This window comes from Mus musculus, chromosome 7, assembly GCF_000001635.26.
Source record: "Mus musculus strain C57BL/6J chromosome 7, GRCm38.p6 C57BL/6J".
Classification (NCBI taxonomy): domain Eukaryota; kingdom Metazoa; phylum Chordata; class Mammalia; order Rodentia; family Muridae; genus Mus; species Mus musculus.
Window position 1 is genome coordinate 43,596,038 of NC_000073.6, and position 23,948 is coordinate 43,619,985.

A 23,948-nucleotide genomic window follows, 5' to 3' on the forward strand; every position below is an offset into this window, starting at 1 on the left:
TTGGGTTGTAGTACTAAGACTGTGCTGTGACACAAGCTCAGTGTTTTATGACTGAGTCTGGTTCTTACATCTCCAGAATCAGTCATGAAGGCATCCTATAGCACTTGTGCTAAATCTAAACACCAGCACTACCACCCCAATTAACAACAGGCTCATGGTTTACTCAGCTATCCCCCTATTCCTACTATAATCCATCATGGATGTGTCTGTCTACAACTTTCCTATGACAGTAGCAACTTGCTGAGGGCAATGATGAAAACTCACCTGTATATGAGTCCTACAAGAACCCAGGACTAAGCTCCAACTTCTCCAAACCATCGCATCTTAGAGCAGCATTCAATGTGGAAAATGAAGCAGAGCTCAAGAAGCAGATCTTGATGGGCACCACGATTCCATCTGCTAGGGATCAGGTCTTCTTTTAGAAATGTGAATGAGGCTGAAGTAAACTGCTAACTGAACCCTGGATCCTTCCTCTTAAAGTCAGGATTTGGAGTGTGTGTGTGCGTGTGTGCATATATCTCCAGATCTTCCTTTATCTGATACCAACTCAGGTGTCAGTCTCAAGTCCAACAATTACAAAGATAGGAATGCCTCACTCTTTATGTTTAACATTTGTGTCTCATAGTTCATCCCCAGAACAAAACCAAGGTATTTTGTCCTGTATTCAGTAGGTAGAAACTTATCTCTTCAATATCAAGAATTGTCCACCCATCATGAACAACATGACCATCATTCTCCATGGATTGATCCAGCTACATTTTGCATTTAAAAGATATGATTTGCATTTAAAAGATCGATCTAAAAGATATGCAATGCAAATACAAGTTGATTGCACATTTCTGTTAGCATAAAGGAATCAGCAGTGGCTGCCCATTAGTACAAGATTACCAGAGAATTGGGGTCCATTCACGCACTGGGTTTCTCGGTCAGGGAAACAGGGACCATCTGTGCTTCTGACATCCAGTTTCACTGTTGACACTCCAGGGAACAATCCCAGGATCAGGATCAAGGTATGCTTTGGATAGGGATCATTTCTGGAAGAGAATTGAGCAAAATACTCTGGGATGCACTATTTGTGTCTTCTGAATACTGCCCATGTTTCTGTCTCCTAGAACAATCACTTAACCTTGAGTAAATAAGAATCTGGGAACTAACACAGATGGATCAGAGGAGCCTGAAACACACAATTCTTATATATGAAAGTTGCCCTGTGTCTCTGGTGGCAGTTATTCAGAGGAGTGACAAGCAGTAGAGACAAGTAACCTGGCAGTTTACGTGATGACATTGTTTATGAACCATGGTTACTCTCTTTAGGGTTTATGGAGGGTGAGAGATGACCATCTGAACTGAGGTGAAGAGGTCGTGCTCTATAGCTTGGAAGGGCTCCCTACTACCTGGGCCTGCCCCTCTTGAGGCATGGATTTGGAGAGTCTATACAGTATCTTGGAGAAGAGAAAATTTTCCATATTTAGGGAAATATGTGAAAGGGTACACTATCCCACAGAACACAAATGCAGAGGGATAGGATATGGACCCTTTTTTGTCCCCTTAGCTCCACCTCCAGGTAACAGCCACCTTTATTTTCCAGCTCTGGTTCCCCTTTCTCCCGCACCTTCAGGCACTCAGTGTCCTAACTCCACACCCAGGAGTCTCTACCTTAACAGTTCTGCATGTAGTTACACCAGCTCCAGGAGAGGTCACTGGGCAGATAATTTGGGTGTCATAGTTCTAAGATAGTAGTGAACAGCATCTCTGAGGAGTGCAGATGGTTTTTAGGACACAGAAAGATAAGATAGCTGCCATCCAGGTAAGGTTGTCCTTAGCTCACAGATACAGCACAGAGATCAGGATGGCCTGGCATAGGTGGGCTCTTAGCTTCTTCAGGATGCTAGGGTTCTGTTATCTGCTAGGGTTCTGTTATCTGCTAAGGAAGAGAGACAAAGGAGAAAAAGTCCTTGTTTGTGTGGAACAAATGTGCCCTGAAATTCAGTATTGCCTCAATTCAACTGCCTACTGCTAGGCAGGTTGGAATCCAGTCTCCACAGTCCCTCTAGCTCTGCCCTGGTGATCCTCACAGCCCCATTTCTGATTTTATTCTTTGCTCATTATATGCACAGTGCTGGCTCTCTTATATCTGTCACATGAGGGCCTTTTTCCTATGTACTTTTTCCATGCTTTGATAAGCAGGGGTTAGTTGTTGTTATTGTTGTGTTTTCCTCAATTCCTTGAAGAGGTAGAATTGGCCTTCCACTGATTGATCTTTGTTGGTGTAACTCCAGGAGTGCTATAGTTTGTCCCTGCCCTGTATTCATTGGCCACACACAAGTCATTGGAATAGTGGATGGTGGGACAGAGGAAACTATATGACATGAAGAGTCACAGACCCTTTTGTATGGTCACTCAGGTTGGCACTGCCAACCACAGTCTTGAATCCTGACCCAGGAGCCCTCTGGGGGAAATAAGAGATAGCTCATCTGCCCTCCACCAGGCCTTGTCCCCTTGCCCACTCACCTGCCCTCAGTAGAGGCAGTCACAGCATTACAGAAGTGAAGGGTTATTTTAATCTGACTTGAGTCCTGGAAACTAGGAATAACATCAGAAAGTCCAGTTACCATGGAGAAGGTATTTCTCACCCTCATCCTGTCAAGAGTTCTCAAGGTCCATGAAGAACAAACACTACCACTTTCCCAGAAGAACTATCTTGAGACCACACTCAGCTACTGTCCATATGGACAGGCCCATGTGCAAAGTGTTGTCTTTTAGGACAAGGAAGAGATAGTAAAAACTTCTAGAAAGGCACATAGTGGGAACAGGCTCAAAGTCTGGTGAACTCAATGCTAAGCCTGAGGAAAGTGGATCTGTGAGTTCCCTCCAGGCATGAGGATAGGCCTTTGGAAAGGAGAGAGGAGATGTGGGGATACTCCAGGTCTCCATGCTGGGTCAAATCCATAGTCCATAGAGTAAGGAACAGGGAGGGGAAAAGGTAGGAACAGCCTCACCACACTGCATAGTGGTAGGACTGTCAAAACAGTAAAGAAAAGAAATAATTCAGCAAAGGGTCGGAAAGCGTGTAAGTGCAATTTGTCAAGAGGAACAGTGAACAGTTTGGCAAGATGAAATATTTAAGTCTGTGTATGTGGTGAGTACAGGCCACTAAGAAATGAAAAGTTAATCCAAATTTCCATGGCAGCTTCTGCACCTCTTCTTTTGTTGATTCCACTGAGAACAAAGAAGAAGGAGACATGCACTTTTTGCCTTCTGATTGTGGTTCAACTCAAAGAGCCAAGTGTTCTAGTTATCTCTAAAAGTAAACTTGACAGTCTCAAAAGTCACCTTAGAAAGAGTCTCTGTTGAGGGATTACCCAGATCAGATTGGCTGGGGGTGGGAATGTGGTCCTTTGATGATTGGTGTACAGGGTCCAGCCCACCTTGAGTAGTACAATTACCTAGGCAGATGATCTTGGGCTACATAAGAAAGTTAGCTGGGCTAAAGAAATGACTCACTCAGTGGTTAAGAGCACTGACTGCTCTTCCAGGGATCCTGAGTTCAAATCCCAGGAACCACATGGTGGCTCACAACCATCAGTAATGAGATCTGACTCCCTCTTCTGGTGTGTCTGAAGACAAGTATAGTGTACTTACATATAACAATAAATAAATCTTTGGGCTGTAGCAAATGGAGCTGGAGCAAGCAGGACCAGAGCAAGCAGACATCCTAAGTTCAATTCCCAGCAACCACATGATGGCTCACAACTGTCTGTACAGCTTCAGTATACTCACATCCATAAAAATAAATAAATCTTTTAAAAAAAAATAAAACTAGCTGAGTATTGGGTTCCTGCCCTGACTTCACTCAGTGATGAACTGTAGCCTGTAAGCTGAATTAAACCACTTAATTTCCCAAGTTGCTTTGGTCGTGGTGTTTCTCATCACCACAGAGAAGAAAATATAACATGCTGTTTTCTTATGATGTGACTCAGAAGCCAGCTGTAGGGCTGTTGCTGGAAAGATAAAAATATGGAAATTGTTTGACTCTGGAAAACCAAGTTGGTGAGTATATGCAATAAGTGGTTGTGGATAATGATATGCTAAAGAGATGCAGACAAACGGGCAGATTGATTTTGCATTAAATTAACTTTTATGTTAATTTTGACATGTCGAGACAAATGTCTGAGCCTTTGGAAAGGAGAGAGGAGATGTGGGGATACTCCAGGTCTCCATGCTGGGTCAAAGCCATAGTCCATAGAGTAAGGAACAGGGAGGGGAAAGGAATCCTGGAGCTGTGTCTTTGACCCTAAAACTGCTCACAAGAGTAGCACTCCTAATGTCTTCTTTCAGTGAGAATATCAAAACTGTCTCTGAAGCAGGGAGTAATAAGACATGTTTGTGATCCAGCACTTACTTAGGTGACAGAGGCAGGAGGATTATTGTGAGTTTAAGGCTACCCTGTTCTACACAAAGAGCTTGAAAACAGTCCAGACTAGAGAGTGTTCCCCAAATTCTTCACTTTATTCTCATGTTCTGTTAGGTCTCTGCAGTGCTGGATTTTTTTCACCCTTTGACAAACCTGCAAACACACACACACAAACACACACACACACTCTCTCTCTCTCTCTCTCTCTCTCTCTCTTACCTTCTGGCTCTACACAGTTTCTATGTACTCAAGATCCTTTTAGAAAATTCTGACATCTTGTTCTCATGAGTCCCTGATGTGCTGTCAGTAAATGTCATACACTCGAAGGTTCATTTCAGACCCTCCCCTCAATGTTTTTAGGGCTTCACTTCCCATTCCCCAATAACACTGTCTAGTTTTCAATTTAAAAAGGAAGTCACCTAAGAAACCTTTGAAGTCTGTGGGAAATATCAAAAGAGTGAATTCTTTATAATATGCAGTGTCACTGCCTCTTGGATACACACACACACACACACACACACACACACACACACCACACCACACACATACACACACACACACAAAAATAAGTCCCCTGCAAATGTAAGACAGACTTTTACATTTTGACATTTTGAAGCCTTTCCTGACTGTACAAAAGTGAAGTTCTTTGATGGCACCTTCAGTACCATTATGGAAAGCTCTCAATCATGCCAGTTTCTAAAGAAAAACAACTAACAGAACTCCACAACTGTTAGTGAACTTGTGCTTTATTGACCTTCTCCTGAAGAAAGTCTAAGGGAAACTGGAACTGGAATCTTGAATATTCGTTTACGCTTAGATCTTCAGGTCGTCTAATAGTGTTGTCTTTGCCAGGACACAGAAGGAATCTGGACTCTTAGCAACAAGGACTCTGGCCTTTGTGGGCAGAAGTTAGGGCCCTGGCATGCTGTGTGAAGAACTCTCTGTGGTGTGGTATGAATTGAGTGGCGGCAGTAGGGAGGATGTTGTGTTGCTGATGTTGCTGAACACTGGTTTGTGCCGAAGCAGCTGCAGAGTGATGCTGTGGTTGGGTTGAGGTGAAAGTCCTATGGGAGTCCGGAGAGCAGTATTGCCAAGGGCATCAATGGAGCCTGGGGCTGGTGTGTGGCTGTAAGGACAACCTCTCTGCTTTTTGGCCAGGAGTGTGTGAGGAGCCCTGCTGTGAAACCTGACACACCCTACAAGAAGAGAAAAATAACGTAAAGTAGATATAAATGGGGAAAGTAATTTATTCAATTTTGACTCAAACTAGGGACACAGCATCTTCAAGACTAATAAAAGAGATTTTACAAAAGGGTTTGGGTGAGGGTTCCAGTGCTCCCAGCAGAGCCAGGAGAGGAGCTTTTTTGTGAGGCTGCCAGGGACCAGGGATTTTGATCATTTTCTGTTGCCCATATGGTATTTCCTGTAGGGAAATGTGTAAGGGTTTTTTCCAGCACAAGGGTATTATGAAGGTCAGGAGCCAAGGAATTCCACAAAAGCACACCATGCAACAAACCTCGCACAAGAGATTTATTGGGGAGAAACCCAGAATGGGAGCTGCCTCTGAATGAAAAGAAACGTCAGGATCTTTGAAGCAGTGAGCTCATTGAAAAGCACAGTGCTTATCTGTTAATCCTGAAATATTGCTTGGCCATTATCGCTTAGTCATGGGGGTTGGGATTTCTAAGTCTTGGAGTTCAGGGTCAAGCCACAAGCAGGGGGATTTTCCACTGGCCATTTCACCCTACATTCTTTCCTTTTCGTTTACTATTGATAACTAATCAGGGGTCGGGAAAGAGGATGATGTCATCATTAAACTGCTTCCTGCTGTATGGGGGTGAATCCATAGGGGCAAGTGTTTTTGATGTTAATTCGGTTCTTCTGTGAGGGGCTGCAAACAAGGAGTGAATCAGCACTTGGGTGATTTCCTGTAAACCTTCTTCCCGCCTTAATTTATAAATAAAGGCTAGAGCCGGTATTGGGGGATAAAGAGGGGAAGATGGAGCTGAAGATCTTGGGAGAAAAGGAGAGGGGGAGGATGACTGGGGAGGAGGAGGTGGAAGGGAAGCAGAGCAGAAGCACATGGCCTAGAGAAACAGCAAGTTCTAAGGGGTCTCTTATATGGGGAAGTGTAGCGGTAGATCTGCCCAATCTAGGCGTGCAGCTTGTATTCATATTGATTGAGTCTTGTTTTCATTGCCTGGGCCTATTTGGGTTAGAGATTTACCACAACAGGTAAGCTTAATCTTCACCATCAGGTGTAAACCGGAGTCTCAGGCCTCCAGTTCCGTAGCTCAGGCCAGAGAATGTTTTTTGGAGGTCTGTCTGGAGCTGTTGGATCTTAATTCTTACAATATCCGATTGGTTGCTATAGAAACAACATTCCTCCCCGAGGAAAGGCCACCCTTCGTCACTGTTAGGAGAGTTAATTCTTGACAATTGTGCCTAACGTTTTTTCAAGTGGTTTAAATAGAAATAAGAATTTTTCTTAAAGCCATACAATAGCCTCCTTGTCTTACGTAAAACAAGTCAAATGCCCTATCATGTGATAAGCTTTATCAGCTTATCAATACTTCATTGATCAATATTAAAACTCTGATCCTTCAAAACAGAGAATGAAGGCAATCTGAAACATTTTTTTCATTACTTTAGATTGCTTTTTAAAATACTTTTGCAATTTATATTTACATACCTTAAAACACTAGCTTTAACATCCTCTCTTTCTTAGACCCTCAGAACTTACTTAATCTTCCACATCCTTTAGACCTTTATAACACTTTTTTAGACCCTCAGAACTTACATAAGCTTTTGAATTATTTCCCAACTATTATTAGTGAGAGCAATCATTGCAAAGCAAGTTCCTTTAAATCCTTTTATCTTGTTTTCTTCTCTTTTCCCTGTCACAGTTTTGTGGCACACCTGACACGAAACCTAGATTTTGGAGAAAACCTTTAAACAAACATGTTTATGTCTGAAGGAGGGAGAAACATAGCACAGCTCCAGAGCTAGTTTTCAAATAAAGCAGGAGAGCATAAAACAACTGTAATACACATACTCAAAAGACATTCGATTCTCTGCTAAACTGAATCCAGTGACCAGAAAGCCCAGAGATAAACTCTGAGCCCTGATTATCAAAGCAGCTATGGTGAGTGGCATTAGCAGTGGTGGCTGGCAGCTGGCAGTGGCAGAGAAAGCAAAACACAACCAATAATCAGGGAAAGCTGTGTTTATTAGAAAGCTCACATGCTCAAAGGAGACCAGTCAGAAACAAAGCATGCAGTGGCCACCATCATCCATACATTCAACTGAGCCTGACCCGTTTCCATCTCAGCTCCCATGTCTGCCACAAGACTTATGTACAGGCCAGAAAGCACATACCCATCTGCATGCACAAAATAGGCAGACAAAACATTCCAAGCAACCGGAACCAGATGGGTGGGTGATGCCTCACCTTGGACAAGAGTGAAAGGGTTTTGTAGTTGGATGATGAGAGTGGGGTGATGCTTGGCTATAGAGAAGTTTGAGTGTCCCACACTCATGAATGGCCAGAAAGAGAAGGGTATATCGGGATGTATGATTTGCAACAGGAGGAGAAGGGGACTGGCCAGCAAGCCTAGAGTCAAGCAGTTGGTGGGGGACCAAAGGGAATAGAGACTGACACTTTGGCTAAGAGGTCCCTCCCTAGTAAGGGGACAGGATAGGTACTGTTAGGAAGGAGTGGGCAAGGAGGATACCCCTAAAGACACAACTAAGTGGTGGGGTTTGGTGAAGAAGGTAATGCTATCCCCCTACCCCATCAATAGAGGAGTGAAGAAAGGAGGTGGGTCCCCAAAACTTCATCCAGACCAAGTAAGAGACTCCTGTGTACAAAAGGAAGGAGATGGTTTGCCTTGGTACCTAGGGCTTCATGTTGGAGATGGCAGGAATCAGGCCTGAGGGATCCCAGGCCTCAGTCATCCATGGCAAGTCCTGTGAGACCAGTAAGTGGACGATCTGGGTCTGATGTTCCCATACTGCAAGACTGACAGTAGGCTAAAAGTGGGTGCCAGACAGGGATGACCAGGGCAGCCTGTAGCTGGAGAGGGAGAAGGGGGGGGGGTGGGAAAAAGAAGCTGAAGGTCAAGGCCAGTAATGGGGGGCTCCTTTGCTGAATCTGATGGGATTTTGACTTCATAGTTAGAGGAACTAGGTGGGGAAACAGGAAGAACAGAAAAAGGGCTTGGAGAAGAGATAAGAGGAAGCTGGAATGTAGGGGGTGGGAATCGCTTTCCATTTCCTTGATCACTCACAGTAATTCTATAAGTCCCAAATAACATTGGTTTCTAGGATGTTAGGTGGCCATTTGGGTTGCCTATCTAAGGGATATTAAGTGCAAATATGATTGCAAAAGCAATTAAGTTTGGGGCCCTTCGGGTCCAGTGCCAGCCAGGTTGAGTGGCTGGAGGTTTTCTAAGAGTCATCCCAAGAGGGAATGAGAGGGTATGGCTGACACTGTTCCCATGGATGAGAAGGGGCCTGGAGGTGGGTTGCAGCAGCCTGTAGTCAAAGGTGTGCTCAGGACTCAGGGAGGACAAAACAAGGACTCTTGAATTAAAAAGCCAGTTAGGGTCACACATTTCCTTAATCCCCATACTTGGTATGCCTCTGCAGGAGAGTAGCTGACTTCAAGGCCTTGATGAGGTACACAGTGAGTTTTGGTCAGTTTGTGATGTAGAACGAACGTCACTATGACAAAACAACAACAGAAGGAAGGGTAGGCTCACAGAATAAAGGTCCTGGTGCCCGTGCTTGTCTGTAGCTCTTCTAATCCAGGAGGAAAAGGAAGTGATGCGTCAGAAGAGGTAAGGTGCACTGGGTCTAAAAGTGTAAGCAGCCTGAACTAGCCATAGCCCCCTCACTCTACAGAAGACACTAGGAAATGAAAATATTTCTGGAGGCTCACGAGATGGAAGGCACATTAAACAGAAGGGGTGGTTGTCGTTTTTCATTAGGCAGCAGTAGATTGACCTTACCCCCTCCCTGCTTTTCCACTTGGTAGCCCTGAGCCAAACTATGGGAACAAAGCCTCATTTGCCACAACTCATAAAACAGCAGATATAGTAATGCCTCTGGCATACAGCTGAAAAGAGTGTTTGGAAAATCGGGCGATAGCTAGCTGATTCTTAGTCATACTTATGACCTGCCAGGTAGGGGCTGAGGACTTGATGAGCCCCATTCTCCATCAGTTCCCAATGCCAGTGACCCACACCTGCATCCTCATTTTACTAACGGGACCTTACTTAATACTTTTCTGTTGCCAGAGTTTACAAGTGGGAGGAAGAGTTGGACGTTCCTGGGCTTTGTCTGTTTGGCAGTGTCTATATGGTGACCTTCACATAGGGCTTTCAGCTCATAGTGGGCAAATGTTGGGTGAGTGGTAATATGATCCTTGACTTTGCAGGGCTTTCTGATCTCTTTCAGACCCTTGAATCAGGCCAAGTCATTCACTCTGTAAATTGTCCCTGCATGTCGTCCCCACATGCTGCTGCTTGGCCTCTCCCTATCCTTGTTTTCCTCCTCGCCAGCCAGTTCAACACTGTTTCTATTATGCACTGGCCGTTGTAGCTGCTGTTATTGTTGTTTGTTTATTTCTGTTTTATTTCGTTTTTAAATTCTACCTGTAAGTGAGAATAGATACTTTTCCTCAGGGAAGCATGACATGTTCCAAGGATGTGTTAATCCTGAGATTCGTCAGAGAAAAACCAATTCCAGCTTTTGGGCCAAATTTAAAGCAAGCTTCATTAAATATTAAATACTGACACAAAAATGGACTTAGGTCAGAAACATTCCCTGAAATTTCCCAGTCTCCAGCCACGTGTTGCAGGCGTTTATAAGAACAAACCTATAGGCCATGTACTTTGCCATGAGAAGGTTGATATTTTCCAAGAACTACAATTCCCAAGTCCAGTGTGATGGCGCAGGTCTTTAATCCCAGAACAGGCGGATTTCTGAGTTCGAGGCCAGCCTAGTCTACAGAGAGAGTTTCAGGACAGCCAGGGATACACAGAGAAACCCTGTCTTGGGAAAAAAAAAAAAAAAAAACCAAAACAACAACAAAAAGAACTACAATTCCCAATATTCCAAGAAGTTACCGGTCCCTGGGTAGGTGGGGCTAACATTCATTTTTGGTTCGCAAGAAGGCTCATTTCAGATCTTTAATGTTCCATATGGCTTCACTTCCCATTTCCCAATAACTCTTCCTAGTTTTCAAGTTTTAGAAAACTAGAAGAAAAGTCTTAAGTCCGTGTGAAAACATGGAGAAATTTTTTTAGGAATATGCAATATAAATGTCTCTTAAATTCGTGACTAAGGAGCCTCAGACTTTTAGTCTGTGACATTCCACATGATCCATGGATGTACGGAAATGAAGTACTCTGATGATGACTTTCGCATAATTGAAATATGGACATAGCCATAACAATATGGGAGTGGCGCGTGGGTGGTGGTAGTGGCAGAGTGTACACCGTTATAATTATTGGCAAAGAGTATCTTCGCACGTGATGGTAGGCATGCGCAACACAACTTTAGTGCTTGCAAGCGATAGGGTATATGGGCAATACCGATTTCCGCCAGAAAAGTGGCTGAGGTGAAGTTCATTTTAAGTAGGTGTGTCCTAGAGCGTCCATTTCCGCTTAGATCGTCACGTGGTTAGTTGTTATCGTTACCAGGACGCCGCGGGAGTTTGGATTCTGAACACTGGGGAATCCTCAGCGTCCACCCGGCGTGCCGCGTGCAGAGCTCTCTGAAGTGGCTGCGCAGGAAGGATGCTGGCTGCTGAGCGCTGGTTTGTGTTGAGTGATGACTGAGGCAGCTGTAGGGGGGTGCCGGTGCGTAGCTGGGGTGGGCGTCCTGTGGGGGTCGGGAGAGCAGGGTCGAGGGTGGCGTTGGAGCCGGCTACTGTGAACCTGGGACTGGTGAGTCTGTGAGGGCGACCGTGCTGCTTGCATAACTGGGAGTGTTTGCTTTAGACCATGACTGGCTGGAGTCCGGATCAGACACTGGCATGTGAGAGGCGAAAAAGTGAGTAAAGATGGAAAATGAGTGTATTCGTGGTTTTGACTTACACTGGGGCTTCAGCATCCTTGGTCTGTCCAAGCCTAAGCAGTGTCAGAATTGATAGAAGGGATGGAACGATCTTCACAGCTCGTAGCTGTGGGCTCGAGCCCGCAGAACTGGGAGAGGAGCCTTTGTTCAGGTGCTGGGGACCCGATCTTTGGGCCATTTCCCTAATATTTCCCAAAGGGGAGCTGGTGCTGAGAAAGAAAAAACATTTGGAGCTTTCTAATTACCAGAATGAATATTGGAGTCCTTGAAGGTATGTGGGTGAGTCCGTGATGGCCATGGGACCCCTATGAACATGGCAAGGATGTGTGATGGGCAGTTGAGCAGGGTGGTGCTGTAAATAAGTTTTAGGGAAAGTGATTGGTCTTCTGCAGCCCCGACAGGTTGGCCATGGTCTAGTACTCCTATTGAAAAGACTAAGCTAGTCATGGTGAAAAGCAGAGAGGAGGGGGCAGTTCAAATTAGCCTCCTTGGGCAGTACCTAGCACCCTAGCCTCCTCTTTCTAGGATCCAGCCCGTACTACCTCCTATGGTAATCGGGAGGAGACGCCACACCCTGCCAGACAGCTTTGTTATGTAAACTTCTTGACAGGCAATTCTTGATCTCTTGAATCTCCATGACTGACTGGGGTTACTTCTTCTTCTGTGGCTAGTTTGAACTTTCTCAAGCAGAAGTCTAGACTAAAGAGGTTTACTTAAGTAGCCCAAGCTGGTCTCAAACTTGGCAGCCATCCTCCTGCTTCTGCTTCCTGAATGTGTGGTGTAGCTTGGGAGTTCCCAGAAATTTAAAGGTTTTTGTTGTTGTTGTGTTTGTTTTTGTTTGTTTGTTTGTTTGTTTTTTGTCTTTTGCTTAATTGGCCGAGTAGTCAGGGGACACAGTTATATGGGATCCTATCCTTCCGAGTTCCTTCTTCTGTTTTCTCAGCAAAACCCCCTGTGGTTTCACCTCTACATTTTATTTCCCTGTTTATTTTAAAGCTGGTAGATGTATGACCTTTGTCAAGTATGCAGATTGCTGTTGGGCGAACTTGGCTGTTAGTCATCTTCTACTCTGAATATTTAAGGGGTTGTTTTTGGGTGTGTGCGGTGGAATGGGAGATGGGCAGCAGACACTAGCAGTGGTCTATTTTATCTGTCTGTAGCTGGTGCTAAGCTGATTCAAGTCGTCTTTAGGGATGTATAGTGTGGCTCTAAGTAACCGAACCTTAATGTACTGGCTTTCCCTGGGTGCCTTTCGAGAACACATGCTGTTAGTTTTTGTTTTCAACTCTTCCTCATGTGATGTATGTGCCTGTTTGGCGAATGTGGGTGCATGTTGTGGCTCAACGCTTCAGGTCTTCCTGGAGCTTAATTGCAGGTGGTTGTGAGCCACTGGTGTGAGTGCTGGAATCACCTTTATTCAGACTTGTAAAATAGCAAACATAGACTCAGCATCTGCTAAAATGGGACATTTTTACAAACACACACACACACACACACACACACACACACACACACACACACACACACACGTTGGACAGGACAAAGGAAGGAGCAGCTGTTGTTAACTCTCCATAGAAAACAGCAGCTTAAACTATAAATGAGATGCTCGTAGTAGATTAGAACATCATTAAACAGAAAGAGGTTTTTTTTGGTTTTTCGAGGCAGGGTTTCTCCGTGTAGCCCTGGCTGTCCTGGAACTCACTCTGTAGACCAGGCGTGCCTCTGTCTACCAAGTGCTGGGACTAAAGGCCCAGCTCAGAAAGAGTATTCTTTTATGTATATTTTCTTTACTGCCAGGCAAATGCTAAGCAACATGTATCTTCCTTTGTTGCTTACTATCTTCTCTTCTTACAGTTAAAAGGTGAGGGAATCTCCTCTGAATTCTTCCTAACCATTAGTTCAAAATCATGGTCTTTTGTTTGTTTCCTGGATCTTTGTAAAAGTAAGAATTGAGCCGGGCAGTGGTGGCGCACGCCTTTAGTCCCAGCACTTGGGAGGCAGAGGCAGGCGGATCTTTGAGTTCAAGGCCAGCCTGGTCTACAGAGTGAGTTCCAGGACAGCCAGGGCTACACAGAAAACAAGCAAACAAACAAACAAAAAAGAAAGAGTTGGGCTTTTTCTTAACCATGTCTACTACTTATCAGTATGTCTATAATACCTGTCAGGTAGGGGCCCTCAAAACTTCATGTACAAATGTCCGCTGAGTGTCCCACAGTCATTGACTTTCCAGGACTTTCTGGTGTCTTCGTAGATTCCTGAGTCAGGCCAAGACATTCATGCTGCTGACTTTCTAGCACAACCAAGCTGAGTTCTGCCTGTCAGCTCTACCCAAAGGCTCCACATGCTCACCTGAATCCTGAGGGAATCCAGACATGGCTGCTGACATGAATTTCTGTCAGAAGCTCCAGAGACTGGGAACAGAGGAGCAGGACGGGCCGTGTGAGGTGAGGAGAGGCGACTTTGGTTCCATTTTTCCAGAACTAGAGTGGAGACATTGGAAGTATCAGATTGTGAGTTCCCTTCCTGGGATAGCCTTGATCCTCCAGCTAAGGGCGGAACTTGGACAGCGGAAATCCCAGCCTTTCTTTATCTTTTCATGACATGTTGTTCATTGTGCTGCTTCTTGGCTTTGGGTTTATCTCTCTGCCCATCTCTGACTCCCTGGGGAGTCCTGCTTCTGTTCAACCCAGGCAGAGAGGACTAGCCAGTTAAAGAAGTAGATGCGTCCAAGTTTAGCTTGCGGAACCAGACAGTATTTTGACTTACTTTTTTTTTTTTTTTTTTTGTGGTACAATTTTTTTTTTTAATTAGGTATTTTCCTCATTTATATTTCCAATGCTATCCCCAAAGTCCCCCATACCCTCCCACCCACCCACCCCCACTTTTTGGCCCTGGCGTTCCCTTGTACTGGGGCATATGAAATTTGCAAGTCCAATGGGCCTCTCTTTCCAGTGATGGCTGACTAGGCCATCTTTTTATACATATGCAGCTAGAGTCAAAAGCTCCGGGGTACTGGTTAGTTCATAATGTTGTTCCACCTATAGGGTTGCAGTTCCCTTTAGCTCCTTGGGTACTTCCTCTAGCTCCTCCATTGGGGGCCCTGTGATCCATCCAATAGCTGACTGTGAGCATCCACTTCTGTGTTTGCCAGGCCCCAGCATAGCCTCACAAGAGACAGCTATATCAGGGTACTTTCAGCAAAATCTTGCTAGTGTATGCAATGGTGTCAGCGTTTGGAAGCTGATTATGGGATGGATCCCTGGATACGGCAGTCTCTAGATGGTCCATCCTTTCGTCACAGCTCCAAACTTTGTCTCTGTAACTCCTTCCATGGGTGTTTTGTTCCCAATTCTAAGAAGGGGCACAGTGTCCACACTTTGGTCTTCGTTCTTCTAGAGTTTCATGTGTTTTGCAGATTGTATCTTGTATCTTGGGTATTCTAAGTTTCTGGGCTAATATCCACTTATCAGTGAGTACATATCATGTGAGTTCTTTTGTGATTGGGTTACCTCACTCAGGATGATGCCCTCCAGGTCCATCCATTTGCCTAGGAATTTCATAAATTCATTCTTTTTAATAGCTGAGTAGTACTCCATTGTGTAGATGCACCACATTTTCCGTATCCATTCCTCTTGAGGGGCGTCTGGGTTCTTACTATTTGGAACACAGATGAGGGGTGGCCTCCATAGGCATGAAAAATTTGGGCAGCTGTGTCACTGACATCCCCACCATAGTTGGTGATTTGTGAAAGCTATAACCCTAGAATTGCCCCACACCCAGTTGTGTCCAGCTGATAGGTTTTTATTACTTCGGGAATGGGTCTTTGGACCTTCCAAGAGAGCCCTCTGTTGCTCTCTAAATTCACTGTGGATTTCCCTACTTCTCTGCCTTCACACTCCTTCTCCCCCCCCCCCCCACCTTCCCGGAAGAGCAGTGTTCTAGCATAGTTTGAGTATCTCAGTTACAGTTGAAGCTGCTGTGCTGTGTGACAACTGCTCCTCAACTTGTCCCTCCCAACATTTTCTCTGTGTATATTTGTAAAATGTTCCTCTGTAGCCCACGCTGAGTCTTTATTTGCTGTTCCACCAGTCTGAGTTTCTCATAGCATTGAAGCTCATACTAGAACACTGAACCCTAGGAACCCCACACCATTCTAGACAAGCATATCATAACTTAATAGCTGTCACCCTGCATAATTCTAGTGGAGAAATTCTGTCCTCCTTGGGGTGGGAGTGGGTGAGACAAAGTATACAATACATGGCAGGACACTTGTTTCTATACTTCTTTATGCCTGAACATAAAATGTGAAATCAGTATTTTTGTGATAAGTTTAGTGGTATGACTGGGGGTGAGGGTGAGGGGTGGGGTAGGGAGTGGGGATCACTAAAAACACATGTCTACTTAGTGTATCTTTCAAGGAATAGTTCACAGTGAGTATGTTGTTTCAGAGATTGGTGTCCTTTGAGGATGTAACTGTGAACTTCAGCCAGGAGGAGTGGCAGCACCTGGACTCCGCCCAGAGACGCCTGTACCAGGACGTGTTGCTGGAGATCTACAGCCACCTCTTGGTAGTGGGTGAGCCTGGCTGGCCTGGGGATCCAGGATGGGCCTCCTATTCTTTTTGCAGAATGTGACAGACTGTCGGAAGTCTGTCACGATTTCTTACTTGTTCTTATTCACTCCTGTTGGGCACCTTTTAAATGTCACTTTAAAAAAAAAGATTTATTTATTTATTATATGTAAGTACACTGTAGCTGTCTTCAGACACCCCAGAAGAGGGCATCAGATCTCATTATGGATGGTTGTGAGCCACCATGTGGTTGCTGGGATTTGAACTCATGACCTGCGGAAGAGCAGTCAGTGCTCTTAACTGCTGAGCCATTTCTCCAGCCCTAAATGTCACTTTTTGTACAGCATTTGATGTTGAATTATTGCTTAGCCCATGCAGAGTTCATTGGATACCCTCTAAAGCCCTCTAAAGCACACCAATCCAGTATCCTTCTAATCCACAGGGTATTCCAGGCCAGAGGTCATCCTCAAGATGAAGAAAGTTAAGGACTCGCCGATGGGGAAGGTTGATTTCCCACATCAGAGGTGTGGTCAAGGTGAGCGGCTATTGGCGGGTGGAGGTAGATAGCAGAGAGGTGTAATCAGCTACTGACTTACTCATCCCTCAGCAGTGGGTGCCTACATTGCCCCCCACCCCATCCTACCCCCAGGTTTTACAGTAGACACTGTACTCCATTTTGTCATGAGTAAACAATAGGGACAGAAATCTCCATGGGGAATATCCATGCAGATAAGCCTGCTTAAGTTTACTTCTGATGGTCTGCACAAATTCACAGGCTATGCTTGGAAATCATGAAACAGAAATCACACGCAGATTTCTGCTTGTACATCTTAGTTGTTAACAGTTGACATTATCAACTTATCAATATATTGCTTTTGTAATGAGTAAAAAAATGTTTCCCTTTAGTATATTCTTGTTTTTGAGATTGTGTGTGTGTGTGTGTGTGTGTGTGTGTGGTGTGCGTGTGTGTGTGTGTGTGTGTGGTGTGTGTGTGTGTGTTGGAAGAGGCCCAAAGAGTACTAGAGTTAGAGGTGGTGATGAGCACCGATGTGGGTGAAGGAAACGGAACGTGGGTCCTCTGGAGGAACAGCTGACACTCTTAACCACTGAGCTCTCTCTCTAGGCCCTTCTGTGATATCTTTTCCTAATTATTTAGAGCATCTCATTATATCCATTATATAACTAGATTTTTCTATGTGTATGTTATTTTTGTATGGTTTATCATTTTGTGGTCTTCTAATTCTTTCACTCCATTTATTTATCTCTTCCTTCGTGAGTGTTTTTTTTTTTTTTCATCCTGGATCTTCTTTGTGCCCTCCTAATTGTGGCACCACTATATTCCTTTTTAATAGGTTCCCGTATCGTTATCTCTTAGCACCTTTATGTCTCTGTTTATTTCTCTCTGTAAGCACAGGACACTCACACTGTGGATGTCTGAGAACAACTTAAAGAGTCAGTTCTCTCCGAGAGGTCAAACTCAGGTCATCGGGCTTGATGGCAAGCACCTGTACCAACGAGCCATCCTGTGGGCCCAGCCATACTTTCTTATAGGAACTGCCCTTTGGAGCCATTCTGTTTGGATCTCTTGGCTGGTTTTGTCAACTTGAAACGATGTCGACCCATCTGGAAAGAGTCTTTTTTTTTTTTTTTTTTTTGGTTTTTCAAGACAGGGTTTCTCGGTATAGTCCTGGCTGTCCTGGAACTCACTTTGTAGACCAGGCTGGCCTCGAACTCAGAAATCCGCCTGCCTCTGCCTCCCAAGTGCTGGGATTAAAGGCGTGTGTCACCACGCCCAGCCTGGAAAGAGTCTTAATGAGGGATTGTCTTCATTAGGCTGGTCTGTGGAGGTGTCTCTGGGGAACGGTGCTGATTGCATTAATTGACCTGGGAAGACCCAGCTGTGTGGGTAGCACTGTTCTGCAATCGGGTCACAGATGGTGCGGGAGTACAGAGATCAAGCTGAGCAATAGCGAAGCTTGTGTTCAGTCTCCCTCTTCTCTTCACTGGGATGGGACCACTTGCTTCAGTTTCCTACCACCTAGAACTCCCAGAACGGATGGCCTCTCACCTAGAATGGTGATCTAAAATAAGTCCTTTTTCCCCTGAATGGCTTTTGTTGGGGTGTTTTATCACAGCAACAGAAATGAAACCCGACAGGCCTTACGTTCAAAGCGTGACGATGTGTATGTTAGCGTCTGCAGTCTCTGTGTGTGGTAAGCCTGCTACCAGATCTAGCTATTTAGAGGACTAGTTCTGTGGATGGCCCTTCCTTAGTCTTGAGACATGAGAAACTGGGGTCATCTTCATCCAAGTTAGAAAGTGATTTCCTATGAGCAACTTTGGTTTCTTGGTTTCTCTATTCTTCAGTTTATTGCTTCATATTTCCTTCTCTTTTTTATTTTCCAGTATTCAGCTTATGTGACTGTTTCTTAATTCCACTGAAACCAGTACAAACCAATTCTCTATATCCTTACTTAAACTTTTTGTTCATAATGATATTTGTGGGTCCCACTTAGGAACTTAGTTAATATTCTATTGACAGTTTCTCTTACAGCAAACATGTCCATTTCTTTCTCTTCTCCCTGATGAGTTGATGCAAATATTCAAGTTTTTTGCATGATGTAGAATTGATCAGTTCTTTCAGTGGCCGTCTCTTACCAATTTGTAAGTAAACGTCCCTGGGTATTTTCCCTCACTTGTGCTCGGAGCCACGGTTGTAGGTCTCTGCTGATGTCTGCTCTGCTGATCTTCCCCATGGCATACTGCCTGCCAGTTCGATTGTCTTCTCTGTGCTTGTTGTTGCTGCTGCTGTTGTTGTTTCGTAGAGTTTTAAGCCTTGTGAAAAGCGCTTTCAGCAAATAAAGAGTTCTGTGTATGCAATTCCTACAGATAGGCAGGAGGTACTGTTTTCTCCTGTTTTAGAAGATTTTTCAGTGTCCGCTAAAGTAAATGGAAGGAAACAGGCTGTAGTGGACATTGTGGAATAGTGGGGCGGGGGCGGGGAGGGGGGGGCTTTGTGTATGCCGAGTGTTTAAGGAAAGGCTGTTTGAGATGCAGCCATCTGAGGTGACATGGGAGTTGATTTTGAGCGCACATGGAGTGGTTTACTCCATAAAGTAATTTTGAATTGGTATAAAAGACCAAGCCAGGCAAGCTTAGTTGAGTTAGAGCAGTAGATCTCAACCTCCCTGACGCTGTGTGACCCTTTTTAATTCCTTCTGTTGTGGTGACTCCCAACCACAAAATTATTTTCATTGGCTACTTTATAACTATAATTTTGCTACTATAATTTATATGAAATTATAATATAAATATCTGATATGCAACCCCTATGAAAGGGTCATTTGACCCCTCTCCACACCTCGCAAGGGGTTGCGACCCACACAGGTTGAGAACTACTGAGTTAGAGGATCTGAGTAAATGCTTAGAGTTAGGAGTAACTGACCACTGTTGCGTTGACGTCCTTGAGCTCAACTGGAGTTATCTTATATGTATGAGTGTTTTGCTTCATGGACGCCCGTGTACTCCATGTGTGCCTGGTGAGCCATAAGAGAGTGTTGAATCCCCTGGAATTGACATTCCAGATGATTGTGAGTGGTCATGTGGGTGCTGGAAATCTCACACATGCACGAGTAAACAGATGTACACATGTGAACACATACACAAACACAGTAAGTAGACAATAAGACACACACACACACACAAAAAAAAAAAAAACCTTGGGAGTGTAAGGATTAGGAGCAAAGGCTTGCAAGAGCATGGTGAAGTCTGGAGTTAATCCTTACAAACAGAGGGAAATTTTAAAAAATGTAACAGCAACAAAACGGCTGAGAAAATGGCTTGTATCTCTTTCTTTTGACTTTGGCTGCCGGTTGGCTGTGCTCAGTGATGGCCATGTCTGTTTTCTCCCTTACTTATTTGTCCATCTGTATTTACAGCACTTGACCTCTTGCATAAATGGCTTGCCTTTCACCAAAACCAATTTCCCAACATATCTTGGCCATCCTGACTGAGGCTTCTGTCCTCATGAAGAAAGCAAGGTGTATAGGTGTGGGTGCACTGTGGGGTGACTGAGGAGTCAGTGAGTTTATGTATCCACGGCAGAGAAAGTCGCTGTATTACATAAGTGTGCGGCATACTATAAGGACCATGATAGCATCTCTCACCATTATCACCATCGTCAGAGTCATTTCTACCTGATGCAGATTTCTCTGTGTCAAGACGCTGATTCCTCCTCCGCCATGCTCACAGTGTCTGTTCCTTCATCTCTTTTTCTCAACAGGGGAGGCAGAGCATGACTCACACCAAATGTGTGTGAAGGCTGCATTTCCAAATGATGTATCAAGAGTAATCACTACAGGTGGCTCATATTGTTCCATTATCGAGGAACCGTGGCAGGGTGGTGACCCTAAAACTTCAGATCCGCAAAACCACATCCCACCCTCGAGTTCTGGTGCTTTCTTCAGCCAGAAAACACTAATCACAGATGGACGTGAAGCAGCTGGGGGATCCATTCCTTTAGGCGCCCACGTCATTTCTACACAAAAGAGATCTCTGAGATGTTGCCCGTGTGAAAAGACGTTGCAGCCTCACCTTCAAGCAGACAGAGACCATCAAAGCAGTGCCACAGAGCAGCCTGACGGCATTGTTGACTCTTGTCAGTCCTTCACACAAGGCCTTCCCACTGCTGTGTGTCCAATTCACAGCACAGGAGAGGAAGCACGCAGAGGGGACCAATGTGCAAGTGTTCCCAGCCCTCAGCAACCATTTATGCAGCATGGAACTCTTTCTCAGGACAAGCCAGTTGAATATACCAAATACGAGAAGGTCTTCACTGCCGGGTCAGCTTTGTGTCAGCAGCAAACAACTAACCCTCTAGAGACACATTTTATTTGCCACATATGTGGGAAATCCTTCCTTCAGAAATCTGAGTTGAGTTTTCATCCAGGAACAGACAGAGGAGAGACACATCATGGATGTCCTGGCTGTCGGAAATCACTTCCCAGTACATCCAGCCTGCAGGCACGGCATGGAACTCACACAAAGGAGAAACCTTACAGATGCCCTGACTGTGGGAAGTCATTCAGTTATGCATCCCACCTAAAGATCCATCTTCGAATACACACAGGTGAGAGGCCTTATGTGTGTTCTGACTGTGGGAAGGCCTTTAGCCAAAAGTCAGTCCTCACCACGCATCGGAGAATCCACACTGGGGAGAGGCCTTACACATGTAACCACTGCGGGAAATTGTTTGTCTATGCATCAGATCTGAAGAAACACAGTCGGTTTCACACAGGGGAGAAGCCCTATGAGTGCAGAGATTGTGGGAAGTTATTCAATAATAAATCTCACCTGCCTGTGCACTATCGCATTCACACCGGTGAGAAACCTTACAGATGCTGCGACTGTGGGAAGTCGTTCAGGAGAAAGTCCCACCTTAAAGTGCATAGCCGAACACACACTGGTGAGAAGCCTTATGAATGCCCTGACTGCGGAAGGGCCTTCAGCCACAGTTCAGTTCTCAGCACACATCAGAGAATTCACACTGGGGAGAGGCCTTACCTATGCAGCGACTGTGGGAAGGCCATGTCTTCTAAAGCCCAGCTGAATGAGCACCGAAGGATCCACACGGGGGAGAAACCCTATGTGTGCAGCGAGTGTGGGAAAGCTTTCAGTTGCCGATCTTCCTTACAAGCACATCGTAGAACTCACAGTAGGGAAAAGCCGTTTGTCTGTCACACATGTGGGAAGGGCTTCCTGCACAAGTCACAGTTGTCATCTCACCAACAAACTCACACTGGTGAGAACCCTTAGGAGCGCTGTGCGTGTTGTGTGCAGTTGTTTGCTCATACGTATCAGCTGAAGGGACATCATCCGATTGAAGCAGAAGAAAATGACCTTGACTGAGAGAGTTCTCAACAGCTGAAGGCTCTCGTCTTTCATTCTGTGCAGAGAAACCTGAGGTGGGTTTTGAATGCAGAAAGTCCTCCAAACACAAGTCAGATTTCAGTAGACCCAGCAGACCTGACACTATAGATACTTGGACCTGTGAAAGGCTTTACCACAAAGTCAATTCCTCATCCATGTTTTTAAATAAAGAGACCTAATATGCATTGCTTATTTTAAATACACAAATTATTATACCTGAGGAAAAGAATAAAGAATTTGTAAGAAGTACAAATACCCACATTCATCCATTGCTGCTAGTCTGAGTGCCCCTGTTTGTGGGTTGTATACTGTGAGAACCTTTCTTGAGAAAACAAGTATCTACCCGCTGCCCCCCAAGTATTCCACCAAAGCCCAACTTAGGAATTAGTGAGTTCATTGGGCATACTTACAGAACATGAGGGAGGGATATTTCCAGGAGCTTGGGTGACCCCAAGGCCACCACAGTACTTAAAAGTCTGGATGACAACTTGCCCATAACTGCATAGATGACATCTCTTTTTTAGTTAATCTACCATAGTCTACTTCAGTATCTTCCAAGACAGTGAGGCTATAGACTCATTTGGCAGGGAGAGGTACTTGAGATATAAGCTGAGGGACTGATGGCCTTCTACACCCCTCCCTTGAGGGAACATTATAAAGAGAGACAACAGAGCCAACTTCAAGTGTCATTTAAATGGGATCACAGCTGCTCTGTTGATGATGACGGTTATGCTCAGAGGATATGTGTCTGTAAGCAGAAATGTCAAAAGCAACCTCAAGTGTCATTTCTTAGGCACTTGGAGACACCTTCCTTTTTTTGATTGAGAGAGTTTCTTATTGGCCTGAACCCTCCACAAGTCTAACCTAGGTGTCCAATGAGCTCTGAGGACCTACTGGTTTTCACCTTCCCATCTCAACATCACTGATACTACAAATGCGTCATCATTCCTGGCCTTCACCTAAGTTCTGTGGGGCCAAGCCTGGGTCCTCATGCCTGTGAGACAAAGGCTTTACTGACTGAGCCATCTCCCTGGCCTTGTGTTACACTTTTAAAGGACTATTGTCACATAAAGATATCTTGAATAATGATTTGAGATAAGTCTCTCTGTAGTTACTTGTTTGAGGTATACATTTACCAAATTATTGCAGAGATTGTGGGAAATTACAGCAATTGTTTCCGTGTTACAGGATACGAGTTTTTTTTAAGTGCCAGAAAGCAAGTGAGTGATGTTTACTCATTCATTTGTATGAGTGTAAGGTCTAGCCAGCATTTAAGTATGTATGTATGTTTAGATATTGTCTCCCAAATCCACACCCCTCCCTCGCCACTTGTCCCCCGGTGTAGCGGCAGTGTTGTTCATTACCCTCACCCTAGCCCCAGCACTCACTACAGAGACCCAACAGGCCTCAGGCACTGAATGAGGTCTACATTGACCTGGAAGGGCAAAGAAGAGAGGCCGAAAGGGTCTGAAATAGGGGAGTCCACATGACAGAGACCCTGTTGGTCAGGATCTCTGTGGTGCATTTTCAGGTGAAGACTAACTCTGGAAGTCACAGTAGGTGAGAGCAAGCAAAAGACCATCTTTTTTTTTTTAAAGCTTCACTTCTGTGCAAAGTCCAAAGGAGGCAAGTACACAGATAGACACTACTGTGTATACACAAATACACAGCAGGTTCTGTGGTCTCCACAGGAGAACCGGGAGGGACAGCATCATGGTTGTGGGTGCAGGGTTTCTAGGCCATGAAAGTATTCTGGAGTCATAGAGTGGCCATTATTATGTGGTCTTAGTCACATGTGAATTTTCTTGCAAATGAAAATATATGTGCATAGTTATAAATTATAAGGAGACTATAGTTTTTATTTGATAGTGACAAAGACCTAGAATCTCCAGGGGCCACGGTATGTATGGCTTAGTGCTGGTATATGCATTTAATCCCAGCATGAAAAAGCAA

General features: G+C 44.7%; 1 protein-coding gene across 3 annotated transcripts; it reads left to right on the forward strand.

Moving 5' to 3' along the window:
- The first annotated feature begins 11,097 nt into the window (after positions 1-11,097).
- Zfp819 (zinc finger protein 819) lies at positions 11,098-22,242 on the forward strand. 3 transcript variants are annotated; one of them, XM_017312353.2, is made up of 5 exons: positions 11,098-11,280; positions 13,749-13,941; positions 15,946-16,072; positions 16,510-16,602; positions 20,350-22,241. In XM_017312353.2, the coding sequence occupies exons 2-5, from the start codon at positions 13,870-13,872 to the stop codon at positions 21,879-21,881; spliced, it is 1,824 nt and encodes a 607-aa protein (XP_017167842.1). In that variant the 5' UTR covers positions 11,098-11,280; positions 13,749-13,869; the 3' UTR covers positions 21,882-22,241. The 3 variants fall into 3 exon arrangements, with proteins under 3 accessions (XP_017167842.1, NP_083189.2, NP_001342060.1); NM_028913.3 differs by having other exon boundaries at positions 11,132-11,237; positions 20,350-22,242; NM_001355131.1 differs by lacking the exon at positions 13,749-13,941 and having other exon boundaries at positions 11,132-11,237; positions 20,350-22,242.
- Positions 22,243-23,948: the final 1,706 nt, after the last annotated feature.